Source organism: Trichoderma evansii, assembly GCF_050947405.1.
Source record: "Trichoderma evansii strain SZMC 28006 chromosome Unknown GGI43scaffold_11, whole genome shotgun sequence".
Lineage (NCBI taxonomy): Eukaryota > Fungi > Ascomycota > Sordariomycetes > Hypocreales > Hypocreaceae > Trichoderma > Trichoderma evansii.
In genome coordinates, this window is record NW_028145195.1 from 853,619 (window position 1) to 866,226 (window position 12,608).

The window sequence follows — 12,608 nt, forward strand, 5'->3', positions numbered from 1 at the left end:
TGCATATCTCTCTCTGCGCGTGTAGAACCTCGATCGGCACGAGATCCGACAGACGTTTGTGTAATAAAGTATGAGACATGGGCCTTGAGCTTCAACTTGGACTATATTATACCTCATAGCATTTATATGTCGGTGTCGTTCTATATTAAACGTCCGTTTACCCAATCCCGAACATATATACATGTATGTTCAGGCATTTTCCGAGCTCCATCACCACGATTCAGCTTAATATAGGCACACCGTGACGTCTTCGTTGGATTTTGTAATCATCAAAATCGAGACAATAACACCGTAGAGGCCCAGAACTTCGGCAAAAATAAGAATAAGAACCATTCCTACGTACAGTCGAGGTTGTTGGGAACTCGCCCGCACTGCATCAGTCAGCCAAAGTCCGGTAGTTTATCGCAGCTGCTAAATCTAGGTGGCACGCGACCGTATCTTCAATCGAGAGCCATATCTTTAATAGAGAGCTGTAGTGTAGAATGCTCAACTTACCACCAGCATCCCCAATAATACCAATTGCAAAACCAGCAGCTAACCCACACAGGCCAACAGCCATTCCGGCACCAAGCTGCATAAAACCCGTGTGAGCGGCCATTTTCTCCTTGACCGAGTTGGACATGATGACTGCGGCGACGAGTCCATATATAGAGAGGATTTGGGCCATGATTGAGCATAGACTGGGTTTGTTAGCCTCCGCAATATAACCTGCCACTCCATTATATGCCTCTCTCGTAACTCGATCAGCCTCTCAAGACGACGTACGTATTCTGCATTAACCGATCGGGATGAAGAACACCGCAGGAAAAAATGGCAATGGACGATTTGGCAGTGCCGTAGGCTGCGCCGAATGTTGTGAAGATGATTGCGAATGCGATTCCCATTGCTGCGAAGAAGGACTGCAGACTGTCAGCTACTGTAACTTTGGACAATCGGAAATACTAACAGAATACATGGGACTATGTTCATTAGCAATATGTAATATTTAATCTAGACAAGAGTTGCATACCATCGCTCCACCGAAGCAAAAACATCTTGGTCGTACATCTTGTAATGGGGCTGAACTCTACGTTCGCAGTACTTAATCAGAGCAAGAGTCGAGACAAGAAGTTGAGAGAATTCACCAAGCGGGGATTTATAGAGAGGCGCCAGGAGGATTTTTGGAGTATATGGAAAACATATTTAAATACCTAAGGCATTGTTGGAGGCATCCAAACGAAAGCGCAAGGGGCATTTGACCCATTTGATACTAGATGGTTGCCTACTGGCGGTGTCAGATGAGCACGCTTGGAGTTCCACGTCATTTCAACTCCAAGTACTATTTCCTATACAGCCATATGAAACACATGCCTCTTGCCACGCAATCTACGGAGACTACATTTACGTCCGTATGTGCTATACCTATTCCACTTGGACAGCCCTAGGCTTCTTTGGTATTTACAATAGCTCGCTAAGCCTCTATTCTTCGCATTAAAGCTTTTGCCTGGTAGGGCCACGCATCCGGGAGAGCTACCCGACGTGTCATGCTGGCTAGAAGTGGGGTTAGCGCTCAGCTTTATACCCATCCAATTACTGGTCTGACCGCACGAATATCTAGAAGCGATAAAGGCCATTGTCGAGATGCGTCTATTTAATCTTAAAGGTACTCTGGTTTGCGGAGATAGATGGCAAGCATACATTGAAGGGTATATCAGCTTAAATGACCCACTACAGAGCTCTGCCCAGCCCCTTGACGACAATTCAGCATCTCCAGATAACCGCTCTTACAACTATCGCATCTCGTTCTCGTCTTGTTCATCATGGAGTCTGAGCTCGCCCCCAAGTTTGCCCCTTTCATAGGGATGGTAAGTAACTCGCCTATTGCCCCCGAACCATGAGTATTAATCAGGTACTGATACGACGACATAGACTGGTATCGCCGCAGCCATGATCTTCGGATGTAAGGCGAATACGAACTAAGCCACTCTCCGAAATGCATTTGAAAGAGTCTGACATGGACGTGTATAGCCATCGGTGCTGCGTACGGCACTGTAAAGTCTGGTATCAGCATTGCTGGTATTGCAGCCTTCCAGCCAGATCTTGTTATAAAGGTAGAGTCGAGCTGTCATCTGCTGATGTATATCTCTTCCATGCGCAATATACTGAGTCATCTTATGTATAGTGTCTGATTCCTGTTGTAATGTGCGGTATCATTGCTGTCTACTCTCTCGTCATATCGGTTCTCATCGCCGAGGGCATTCAACCTCCTTCCGCAAATAATGGTGCCTATACCTTGTTCGCGTATGTAAATAACCTCCAATCCTCGCTGACTAGAAGCATATAACTAATCTGCGAGTACAGTAGCTTTATGCATTTGACGTGCGGTCTGGTCGTCGGCTTGACTGGCCTGGCTGCGGGCTATTGCATCGGAGTCGTGGGCGATAACGGTATTCGCGCATACATGAGGCAGCCGAAAGTCTATGTTGGCATGATTCTCATTCTAATTTTCGCGGAAGTCCTTGGTCTTTACGGGTATGCACAGTGCGGCCCAGTGCTCATTCACAGGCTGCATAGACTAACGTCGAGTTATAACAGACTGATTATCGCCCTGTTGCTCAACTCTCGAAGCAAGGGGTAATTGAACCGCCATTTCTTCGTCCATCCATAACCACTATGGCGAATGTCGTCTCACGACTTGTATATACACAAATAAAGCTCCACAAATTGCTATAAAGCCGTTGGCGGCCAGCGAAGATAGCCAAAGGGCAAATCCTCGCTGGTGGTGCTGTCAGGGAAAAAAATCGCAAAACTCCAACAACCCGCAAAACACCAAAAACATCAACAAAAAGAGAACGGTTAGGTTCTAGAGGGAGTCGAACCCTCGCTGGCGGAATCAGAATCCGCAGTCATGACCGTTAGACCATAGAACCGTAAGAGGCGGTGATCCGCTTCCTATGGGCGATGGAGGCCGACGATGTTATTAGCGGTTATGAAGGCTGGCCATGTGGGCCGCGTCTCCGTAATTCCAACATCTTCATCCACACAGCATATAGGAGTTTAAGGAAGACAAGTTCAAATACCGGCAAGCTGTTTGAAGCAATACACAGCTTTCGAAATATTTATTCGCTCTGCTAGTTGATCCTGTAACGGTTTGATCACGCGTATATACTCATCCATAATCTTAAATCTCGCTGCCTGTCAGCCTCAGTTTAATCTGCTTGGCTGATTGGACGGCACTAGCTCCACTAGCTCTCTCCCTTACCACAAGAGTCCACCGAACCCTGGGAATGCGAGGAGTACGAGAAATCCGGGTGGCGCCAGCTTGTATGGGCCACGAGTCAAGCTGAGCTGCCCTGCGCTGCCCCAAAAGCCATGATGAAACAGTTGAAGCTGTCCAGCCTCAGCTATCACAAGGCGCATATAAAAGAAAAGGCAGCCGGCCACACAGATGTCTCTCAATGCATATTGCAGCAGCTCTAATATCATGTTATAACAAACAACAAATCATATCACCATTCAAATACAATGCCTCGACTATTTCAGATTGTGAGACCCGCCTTCAAGCTCTCCTATCAAATAATACCCGATGGCCAGGAGGAGCCTCTCTACAAGGTCAAGAGCCTGCCGCTGCCCGGGGACCGCCCGGATCTCGCGCTGCACAGCGGGCCTGACCTGACCGCGCCTATTCTGGCTTCGTGCTACATGCCCAAGTTCTCGCGGCACTGCAAGATTGGATTCGGCGATCCCACAAGCGGCGAGCCCATCATCTGGGAAGACTTTTTCAGGCCCAAGAAGAGCAGCTGTGAGCGAAACATTTCCGTCTCTTTCTCGAGCGACGACATCGTTGCCGAGACGGGCAAAGGCGAGCGTGAGCAGTTTACCTGGAAACGCACCAATCATGTCTCTGTGCCCGGCAAGAAGTTCCATCCATCCACTAAGCGGAATAGAAAGCTCATCGACGAGCGCGGCGAGCTCATCGCTATATTCACACATGATCTCAAGGTTGGAGTTGAGGGATGGCTGCAGATCAACGTTGACCGAGGCCGTGACTTTGATACGCTGGTCATGATTACGGCGTTGGCCATATGTGAGAAGATACGACGGCAATAGCGGGTCTGCGCGATGTGGTAATGACAGGTAGCGATGATACCCTGATTTTGGTAGCTTTGTTGGAGTTTGTACTTTTTTTCCTATCTAGGCAGATTGACAAATAATAACGTATATCTATTTCTGCTGTTGTGTTGGGTGTCCATACCAAAAGCGGCTGTGTTTCAAACCCGTCAAAACTAACAAGAGGCGCACTTGGATTTTGTTTTGTTTCTTATTTGAAGCCCACTCTTTAAACACTTAGCTTATGCCATATCCTAATGCTAACGTTTTTAACCTTCAATATTTGTACTCTTATCTCTAATTACCTTTTCGATAAACAATGGCGTTATTTTGCCTTAAATGCCCGCAGTGGGAAATGGCAAGGATGTAATTTGCCTAAGAGTGCCGTAGATGAGTGATAACGAAACCTCACGTATGTACTCCGTATGTATATATATGTTGCACCTACACACATTGGCTGGATATCCGGCAACTGTCACCGCCTTTTTTTTTTTCTTTTTGAAAACTCATTATACTCGCGCTTAGGAAGTTTACATCTTCTGCACTTCTTATTAATGCCACCCAAAGTTCCTCTCGTTTCCCAGGCTTGTGAAAATGTCCCCACGCTGCCCCTCTACAAACCCCTGCCATATCGCTTTTTTCACAGCTAGCATCAGTTATGTCAGCCCCAAAGTTCCAGATAGACGGTCTCAAATGGATAAGAGGGGGGAAAAAAATACCCTTACAGTCCCAATCAACTAAAACTCTGGATTTCGATGGCGGCAGTCCTACCTTAGACGAGTAAAGCGCAGCCAGTCGGAAAAATCCACAGCTGGATAATTTACGCCATCCCGGAGCGAGTGCCAGATTACCTTCTCTTTATGGTTATCGCCCGGTAGCGGCAGACTAGCCATCGCTCGGAGAATGGCACCCAATGATACCATCAAAAGACTTGTCTGGCCTTCCTGATATGAGACAACAGAACAACTCAATAGAAGCCTTTTCCTCCCTCCATCAACTCTTTTATATCTCTCATTGGACCGGCTCTTTTGCACTTTTTGATAGTCAACCATCTATCATCTATTCGTGCCATCCTTACGGAGACCTCCGTGCGGCATACCGGCAGATACCGAATCACGAATCCCGTAGACTGGTGATCGTCGCTCTGGCGCGCAAGCTTGAGCCCCTCAGTCCACAATGGCAGCCAAATATTAAAATGGAACCTTTGCTGTGCCGTCTTTCCGTCCACTGAGCGCGCTTCCCGCCCAGCCGGCTTCACGGCGCGCAACCGGGCTTCGGTCTCCCAATCAGGGTACCGAGCTTGATTCAGCATGTAATCCATACCGGGGACATTTGCCCAGTGCTGGACCACGGCCACTGATGTCTTCACGTGGAGGGCGAACGATGGACTGCTAGAACGTGGCTTAGAGACCACGGGGGCCAATCGAAGAGCATGATTGTGCACAATAGGGCGTGTGGATGAATGGGATAGCATCTTGTCGGGAGTTAGAGCCGTGGAGGAGAATCGAGGAGAATCCCGGAGGTTGGAGCTTCGACCTGCCCAACAAGGGAGGTCCCCGGTCTGATATGGAAAACGCTGTTTATCAGGAAACTTGTAATGGTAATGGGGCCGATTAGATAGACGAGTATATAAAGGTAGAAGGGCGTCCATGCGGTTCATGATATTATCCTCGTGCAATCAAGCCTGCTCTCCGTCTCAGTCTCTAATTCTCAACACTCTTCCATCTTTCAAAATGGTTAGCGCCAAGGTACGTGGCAGAAATTCAGACGAAAATCTTCACACAAAACCCAGTCATTGACACGAAATTTAAACACAGATCATCGCTGCCGTTGCCGGCCTCGCTGTCAGCGTCTCTGCTGCCCCTGCCGAGAAGCGTGCCTCTTGTGTTTACACTTGCGGCAGCACCTGCTACTGGCAGTCTGACATCACCGCTGCCCTGAACAAGGGATACAGCCTGTTCCAGTCTGGTTCTGAGGAGGGTGAGTCTTCTTTGACATATCCTTGGTCTCGTGATGCAAGGATCGCTAGTTGCGCTGTATGCTGACACTCTTTTCCAGACTCCTACCCTCACCAGTACAATGACTACGAGGGCTTCACCTTCCCTACCTCTGGTCCTTGGTATGAGTTCCCCATCCTGAACAGCTTCGAGGTCTACACTGGCGGCAGCCCCGGTGCCGACCGTGTCATCTTCGACTCCGACGGCAACTTCGACTCCGTCATCACCCACACTGGTGCTAGCGGCGACGACTTCGTTGCTTGCACGCAGGACTAAGAGAGTCCTTGCTGGGGAATAGAGCTGGGTGTACGAAAAGAAGAGAATTAGGGAGAAAAAAACTGGGAAGAGAGCAAAATGGATGATTCATGACACTATACCTTTGTGTATTGACAGTACTGTACATTAAGTTGCCCAAGCATGATATGTACTACTGCATTTTAGCAAGCCTGTTGGCGGTGCTTTTTTTTTTTTTTTTTACCAAGAAAAAAAATCGTATTGAACCAAAGGGTACCCTATTAGCCTTGGACCAATTCGCTCCTGTGCCCTTAATGGTGAGAAGGTGACTGCCGCTATTGGATAGTAATTGGCACGTCTTCTTCAATACAAAACCGATCAAGCGACGCAGTACGATGCTCCATAGACCATCATCTTAACCTAAAACTCGATCGATAGGAATCAGTACGGAAGCTTGCAAGTCCGGCAGTCTTTGTCTGCGTTAACATTAGCTGTCTGTGTAGCTGGATCGACTTTTGGGCCCTACCTTGGAAAGTCACATTCATCTCACGAACCATGTCTGAAATTCATGTTCAACGCTGACAGGTTGCATAAATGCCTTTCAACGATATTGGAGTATTTTGCCAGCCATGAGGAACTGTTGAAGAAAGGAAGAGCAAAGATGAGGTTGACTTGGTAATAATACCTCGTACTGAAAGTTCGCCAAGTCAGCACGTGAGATGGGTACATCGACAATGTACTCCCGCTTATGTAACCCAATTGCCTTTTCAAAGCTTCTCTTTTGCAGATGCCAATACCAATAGCCTTACAAATTGATGCAATACAATACAAAGACTCTGTGTTCACCAAGCAGTTTCTCGATATGAGATCCAGCTGACAAGGGAGGCCCTGGCATCTGGATCGAAACCACCGAAGAATCCCCCACCAGTACTCCACAGTGGCGGGGGACACTAACTATAGAGTCATTGCCAAGCAACAAGTTTGCCAAGTCAGATCGAGCACCAACGCGAAGCAGGGATAAAACATTCGTTCGTTGGTAGCAAGACTTGGCGATACAATTTTGGGGCAGAGGTACGAATCAATTCCATCTAAAGTGGAGAACAAAAAGAAATAGCGATTTTGACTGCCGTCATCACGGCACTCCAAATTCCGTACACCATATATGCTAAAGTACATGTATTATTCAGGCATTTACGACATACATCGTTCGTGTATCCCTTTTTTACAATTTTGATAGAGGTTTTCCATCGACGCATATATACTATTCCATCACATCGCTAAGCCAAGCCCACAAAAACAATTGGTATCAATTAATCAACGTCGGGTGTTCCGCCAAGCTCGCCCAAAAGTCCATCTCAAGCTCCCAAGACTGAGAATTGATATACGGATCCCAGGTGCCATCAGAATTCATCAACTGCTGTGAATCACCACTGGCCTTTGAAGGTTGCTCCTTCGCCGCAGTCAACGAGTCGAGCAAGCTCTGGATCGTCCTCGTCGCCTGCGAGAAGAGAGCATAGTTTGGCTCACCAGGCTGGATCCATGCCCCGATGGTGATTTCCGCAACAAGAACGCTGAGACCCTGAATCATCTTTGAGCGGGAGAATTCGTGCGAGTCAGGCGCTGTCGAATTTAGAAGCGCAAGGGAGATGAAGCCTGCGGCTGGCAGTCCGTATTGAGCAACCTATTCGGTCTGGTTAGAAGAATTCTAAATCCTATTTGTGATAACAGTGGGATTATGAGGATATTTTACCTTCCAAATGAGACATGTTCCTGAATTTGCCATCCGATCCCGCAGGATAATCGTCTCTACCACGATCGAAAGCATCTCGCTCGCAGTCTTCAGAAGTGCCTCATCAGGTTCAGCTACTTTGCGCTGCGACAAGAATCCGAGTAAAAAGTGTGTGTGAAGATATTCTAAACGAGCTCCCGCCAGGAAATCTCTCGAAAAAGGCCCAAGAGGGCAGTCTTTAAGGCTGGTGGTGAGGCGATAGTGCGAAGGCAAATCCTGCCATTGTTGATCTATTCTCTGGCGAAGGTCACTGGGACAAAATGACAAGAAAGTGGTTAGCAATGGAATTGGCTTGAGAAGCTTATAAACGGGGACCTCAACTAACTTGATAATGTCAGTCTCACAGAACGCATGGCGCTTGCGAAATAGTTGGAGAACTTCCTCCTTGAGAAGTGCAAAGACGGCAGCGCAGACGGTGTCAGACGTATAATTCAGAGCCTGATCATCGTTTGGTTCTCGGCCACTTGTTATCTGGTAAGATAAAGGACTGTTGTTATCACTTTTTATTGTATTATCAGCGTCATTCCAAGTACTCGCCGCCTTTAATGGGACCTGGAAGTAGCAAAATTCTTTCATAACCCGCGGGGGTCGACCCAGGAATACGGCCAAGCTCTTGTCCGCTGCATAGACGCGCGCAAAGCAAGACCTCCGCAGCTCGGCCACGAACAAAGGAACGTCTGGAGGGTCCTCTTCAATCTTTTCATGATAACCCAATGCAAACAATGTGCTGGCGACATCGCCCATTCGTCGCCAAGAGTGGTAACCTAATTGCCAGCATGTCAGCACATCCACTTCAAATCACAAATGCCAGGATGTATTGAATCCACCAAAAGACAAGAAACAGAAAAACTTACTCTGGTCACCATCAACTTGTGAGTGTACTATGAGGTTTTCATACTGCAAGACTAGCTGCAAGTCATTAAGACAGTCCAAAGCGAGACATGTCTCCAGGCAGCAGTCTCCAATGTACATCAGTGCTTTGATCAGCCCGCGACGCCGCTCATCGCTGTTGTAAAGTGGAGCAAACGAAGAGGTATCCAACGCGGCTCTGCTTGCAGCTGCAAGGAATATTCCGAGACTTTCCCATCGAAGGTTCTTCCCGGACATCTGTTGCAGATACTCGGATGGGGTGGAGTGCTTATGAAAAACGAGAGGCCTGTGCGTGTTTTCTAACAAAACCCTCGCTCTTTGAATAGTGGAATTAGCATCTCCAGCATTGCTCCCCACAAGAGGAGTCGACAGCTCTCTCCAGTCGACAGCAGCATCGACGCACGTCTCAACGAATGGCTCTGCCAGGGCTAGGTTCACTCCTTTTTTGAGCCAAAAGCGCACCAGGGAGGCCAACGCGGAGACTTGCAGTTGATCTAATAGACTCAGCGCATGATATGCTTTATCAAGCGTTGTCTGATCAATGATAAACGTGCCTGGTGGAGAGCTAGACATGGGCAATTGCACTGATTCCTCTTGCTGAGCAACAACCATCCCAGTGGGAGCACGGGAAGACACGTGGTTGAAAATGGTTGCATGGCTAGGCACCCCAAGAAATCCTGGATTTGGATATCGTCGTGGCTGAGATGAAGAAGCACCCAACACGTCTGAGATTGGAGACGTATCCAAGGGTGGAGTAGTCAGAGTATCTACACATATCGACCCTCCAATACTGGAATCAAAGAAGAAACCACACGAGGTCAGCAGCTATACGAAAATCGGACAAACAAACATCAAACCAGGAGAAAGAGCAATCTTAGCATAACTCACCTTCGCTTTCTCATACGATCACTGTGTATTTTTCTCCTGAATGGCCGATCCCGGTACACACAGAGGTCTGTCTGATCGCGGGTGCGGCATCGGGTGCAAGTGGGCCTTTCGTGACCGCAGGCCAGCTTTGCCCGTCGGCAGGGCTCACAGGCAGCGTGTCGGACACTCATTTCGCAATATCACTCGGACAACATGATGATGGGGAGAGAATATCATAAGAAGAAACGGTTAGTCAATTGGTCCGAGAACAAGACGTGCGACCTCGCTGCATCTCATACCCATAACATTCATTGAATTCCGTCAAGTCTACTCCGAAGACACTAATATGTGAGATCCAGCGAACCGGAACGCCGATTTCTCCGAACGCCCCACTACACGCCGTAGCCTTCAATACCCCGAGCCTTTTCATTGTGGGTTGTCTTGCTCTACGACTTACTCGATTCGGTATTGCATTCATGGGTCAGCTTATCAATTCATCTTTGCCACGAACCCATTGTGTCTTCCGGCAGCGCACGAATCATAGCTTGTAACCGCCGGTGTTGGTTGCAAAGCTGAACATTAGCTAGTTTGTGGTGAAAAGGGCCCAGGCGCATTGACAATGGGAGAATAACAATTGTTAATTCATAGCTTCTCGTTAGCGCATGCTAGCAATCTTAACTTCACCAACAGTTTAGCTTAACGCTCGAGGCCTTCACGCTGAGTGCTTCACGTTGAGTGATTGAAAGCTGAATGTTGGCGCCATGCGACCTAACAACGAATGTCACTAGTACACAATATGCCGATACAATATGTTGAAAGAGGCACTTTTACGCCTATAAACCTTCAACCACCCCCCTAATCTAAATCAAAGTATGCAATGACCCTCATTCTGGGCCTTTTTGTATTATTCGAAAGCAGCAACGCAAATCTAACAAGATGGGCAGTCTATCTACAGTGGACCATTGGACCACAGAACCCAATCTCTACCCCAAGAGAAAACCAGTGCCTCCTGCCCAACGAGGAATAGCTGCACCATGCAGCACTGAGCAGTTCAAGACAAGAAGCTACAAGCACAAGCCGCTCGCAAAACGATGGCACCGTAAGTTTGTTCCCTTTGTTAGAGAAAGTTCTGAATTGGGTTCATTCCATGATGCTGATGGCTCTTTTAACTCTTTAGCTTATATGAGCACCGAATCGGCCAACCGAACGGGCTCGTCTCTCAAGGCATCAATGAAACATCTTCAGAACCCAAATGTCATCTCCCTGGGAGGTGGAACTCCTCTTAGTGACTTTATCCCCTTTGACGAGGTTGTTATACGACCTCCTTCGTTGGAGAATCTCAAAACGGATAAAAAGAGAAACTCGACATCAATGACAACCCTACACGCCACAAAACACGATATAGCTGATGGTACTAGCATTTACGACCTCTCTGTGGCTTTGAATTACGGGCAAGGTTATGGATCGGCGCAGTTCATGCGCTGGATCACGGAGCACACGGAAATATTTCATGATCCGCCATACGCTGACTGGCAATGCTCCTTGACCATTGGCAACACATCAGCTTTTGATATGTGTTTGAGGATGCTGACTGAGCCTGGCGACTGTGTCTTGGCTGACAAGTACACCTTTTCAACCGCTATTGAAACCGCCAAGCCATTGGGCATCAACTTTGTTGGAATCGAGATGGATCGTGAAGGCATGCTTCCAGGCAGCCTTGATGAGGTGCTTGAGAATTGGGATTCTGCTGCACACAAAAATGCTCGCAAGCCATCTGTCCTATATGCCATTCCGACTGGCCAAAATCCTACTGGCACCACTCAAAGTCTTGAGCGTCGCAAGGAGATTTACAAGATAGCCCAGCGGCACGATTTGATCATCCTGGAAGACGATCCATATTACTTCTTGCAGATGAACCCCTATAACTCCTCTTCCTCTAAAGATGACCCTGCTACTACCGAGATACGATCATCCGCCGACTTCCTAAACAAGCTCATCCCCTCATATCTCAGTTTGGATGTCGACGGACGAGTTATCCGTATGGATTCCTTCAGCAAGGTGATCAGCCCGGGAGCTCGTCTCGGCTGGGTTACAGCCCCTGCACAGCTTATTGAGCGATACAAGTACCATACCGACGTTTCAACCCAGAGTCCTGCCGGCTTGAGCCAGCTGGCTATCTTTAAGCTCGTAGACGAACATTGGGGACATGCAGGTTACGCGGAGTGGCTGATGCACTTGCGCTCAGAGTACACCAAGAGAAGAGATTTTATCATATCTGCCTGTGAACGATATTTGCCTAGAAAAATTGTTAGTTGGGAGCCGACTGAGGCTGGCATGTTTGTAAGTATTTCTCTACCCCTTTCGTTATCATCTGGCTAACAAATCATCCATCAGCAATGGCTCAAGGTAGACTGGAAGCAACACCCCGATGCTGAAACCAAGTCGGTTGATGTTCTTGAAGAGGAGATATGGCTAGAAAGCATCTCGACAGGGGCGCTGGTTGGTCGTGGTAGCTGGTTCCGTGCTTCAGCAGACGTGGCGCACGACGAGGTCTTTTACCGGACGACTTTTGCCGCGGCACCGCTGCCCAAGATTGAAGAAGCTGTAAAACGATTTGGAGAAACCATTGAGAAGGTCTTTAAAATTGAGACTAAAAACAAAGTGGAGAGTTGAGTTGAGAGAATATAGCGGCGGATGGGCCTGAGGCTATCGGGGAACTCCAAAAACGAAGCATCGTGAGAGTTTGTATCATTACTATCAAC

General features: G+C 47.9%; 7 protein-coding genes and 1 non-coding gene across 8 annotated transcripts; 4 read left to right on the forward strand and 4 right to left on the reverse strand.

The window, feature by feature from the left end:
• Positions 1 to 225: 225 nt before the first annotated feature.
• GGI43DRAFT_384347 (V-type proton ATPase proteolipid subunit) lies at positions 226 to 1,047 on the reverse strand (the record flags this gene model as incomplete). The annotated part of the gene is made up of 5 exons (XM_083203507.1): positions 226 to 371; positions 496 to 680; positions 766 to 899; positions 947 to 959; positions 1,010 to 1,047. 5 exons carry the CDS (start codon positions 1,045 to 1,047, stop codon positions 226 to 228), a joined length of 516 nt encoding a protein of 171 aa, XP_083060277.1.
• A 79-nt stretch (positions 1,048 to 1,126) lies between these two features.
• Positions 1,127 to 2,779, forward strand: GGI43DRAFT_61208 (V-type proton ATPase proteolipid subunit). Its single transcript, XM_083210074.1, has 9 exons — positions 1,127 to 1,388; positions 1,477 to 1,541; positions 1,598 to 1,642; positions 1,714 to 1,844; positions 1,909 to 1,939; positions 2,008 to 2,090; positions 2,162 to 2,280; positions 2,341 to 2,511; positions 2,575 to 2,779. The coding sequence occupies exons 4-9, from the start codon at positions 1,800 to 1,802 to the stop codon at positions 2,615 to 2,617; spliced, it is 492 nt and encodes a 163-aa protein (XP_083060278.1). The 5' UTR covers positions 1,127 to 1,388; positions 1,477 to 1,541; positions 1,598 to 1,642; positions 1,714 to 1,799; the 3' UTR covers positions 2,618 to 2,779.
• Positions 2,780 to 2,837: 58 nt separating this feature from the next.
• Positions 2,838 to 2,909, reverse strand: GGI43DRAFT_t126. Its single transcript has one exon. It is a non-coding gene; the product is annotated as a tRNA-Gln (tRNA).
• A 400-nt stretch (positions 2,910 to 3,309) lies between these two features.
• On the forward strand, positions 3,310 to 4,302 carry GGI43DRAFT_60793 (uncharacterized protein). Its single transcript, XM_083210071.1, has one exon. It carries the CDS (start codon positions 3,505 to 3,507, stop codon positions 4,087 to 4,089), a length of 585 nt encoding a protein of 194 aa, XP_083060279.1. The 5' UTR covers positions 3,310 to 3,504; the 3' UTR covers positions 4,090 to 4,302.
• Positions 4,303 to 4,898: 596 nt separating this feature from the next.
• Positions 4,899 to 6,100, reverse strand: GGI43DRAFT_60795 (uncharacterized protein). Its single transcript, XM_083210072.1, has one exon. The coding sequence runs from the start codon at positions 5,747 to 5,749 to the stop codon at positions 5,057 to 5,059; it is 693 nt and encodes a 230-aa protein (XP_083060280.1). The 5' UTR covers positions 5,750 to 6,100; the 3' UTR covers positions 4,899 to 5,056.
• GGI43DRAFT_384350 (Ribonuclease/ribotoxin) lies at positions 5,823 to 6,362 on the forward strand (the record flags this gene model as incomplete). Its single annotated transcript, XM_083203508.1, has 3 exons — positions 5,823 to 5,837; positions 5,907 to 6,069; positions 6,148 to 6,362. 3 exons carry the CDS (start codon positions 5,823 to 5,825, stop codon positions 6,360 to 6,362), a joined length of 393 nt encoding a protein of 130 aa, XP_083060281.1.
• A 1,024-nt stretch (positions 6,363 to 7,386) lies between these two features.
• GGI43DRAFT_61069 (uncharacterized protein) lies at positions 7,387 to 10,139 on the reverse strand. The gene is made up of 5 exons (XM_083210073.1): positions 9,868 to 10,139; positions 8,964 to 9,769; positions 8,435 to 8,873; positions 8,071 to 8,359; positions 7,387 to 8,001 (listed from the first exon to the last, which is right to left on the reverse strand). The coding sequence occupies exons 1-5, from the start codon at positions 10,035 to 10,037 to the stop codon at positions 7,627 to 7,629; spliced, it is 2,079 nt and encodes a 692-aa protein (XP_083060282.1). The 5' UTR covers positions 10,038 to 10,139; the 3' UTR covers positions 7,387 to 7,626.
• Positions 10,140 to 10,782: 643 nt separating this feature from the next.
• Positions 10,783 to 12,519, forward strand: GGI43DRAFT_423250 (aminotransferase-like domain-containing protein; the record flags this gene model as incomplete). Its single annotated transcript, XM_083208216.1, has 3 exons — positions 10,783 to 10,945; positions 11,024 to 12,186; positions 12,241 to 12,519. 3 exons carry the CDS (start codon positions 10,783 to 10,785, stop codon positions 12,517 to 12,519), a joined length of 1,605 nt encoding a protein of 534 aa, XP_083060283.1.
• Between the last annotated feature and the right edge of the window lie 89 nt (positions 12,520 to 12,608).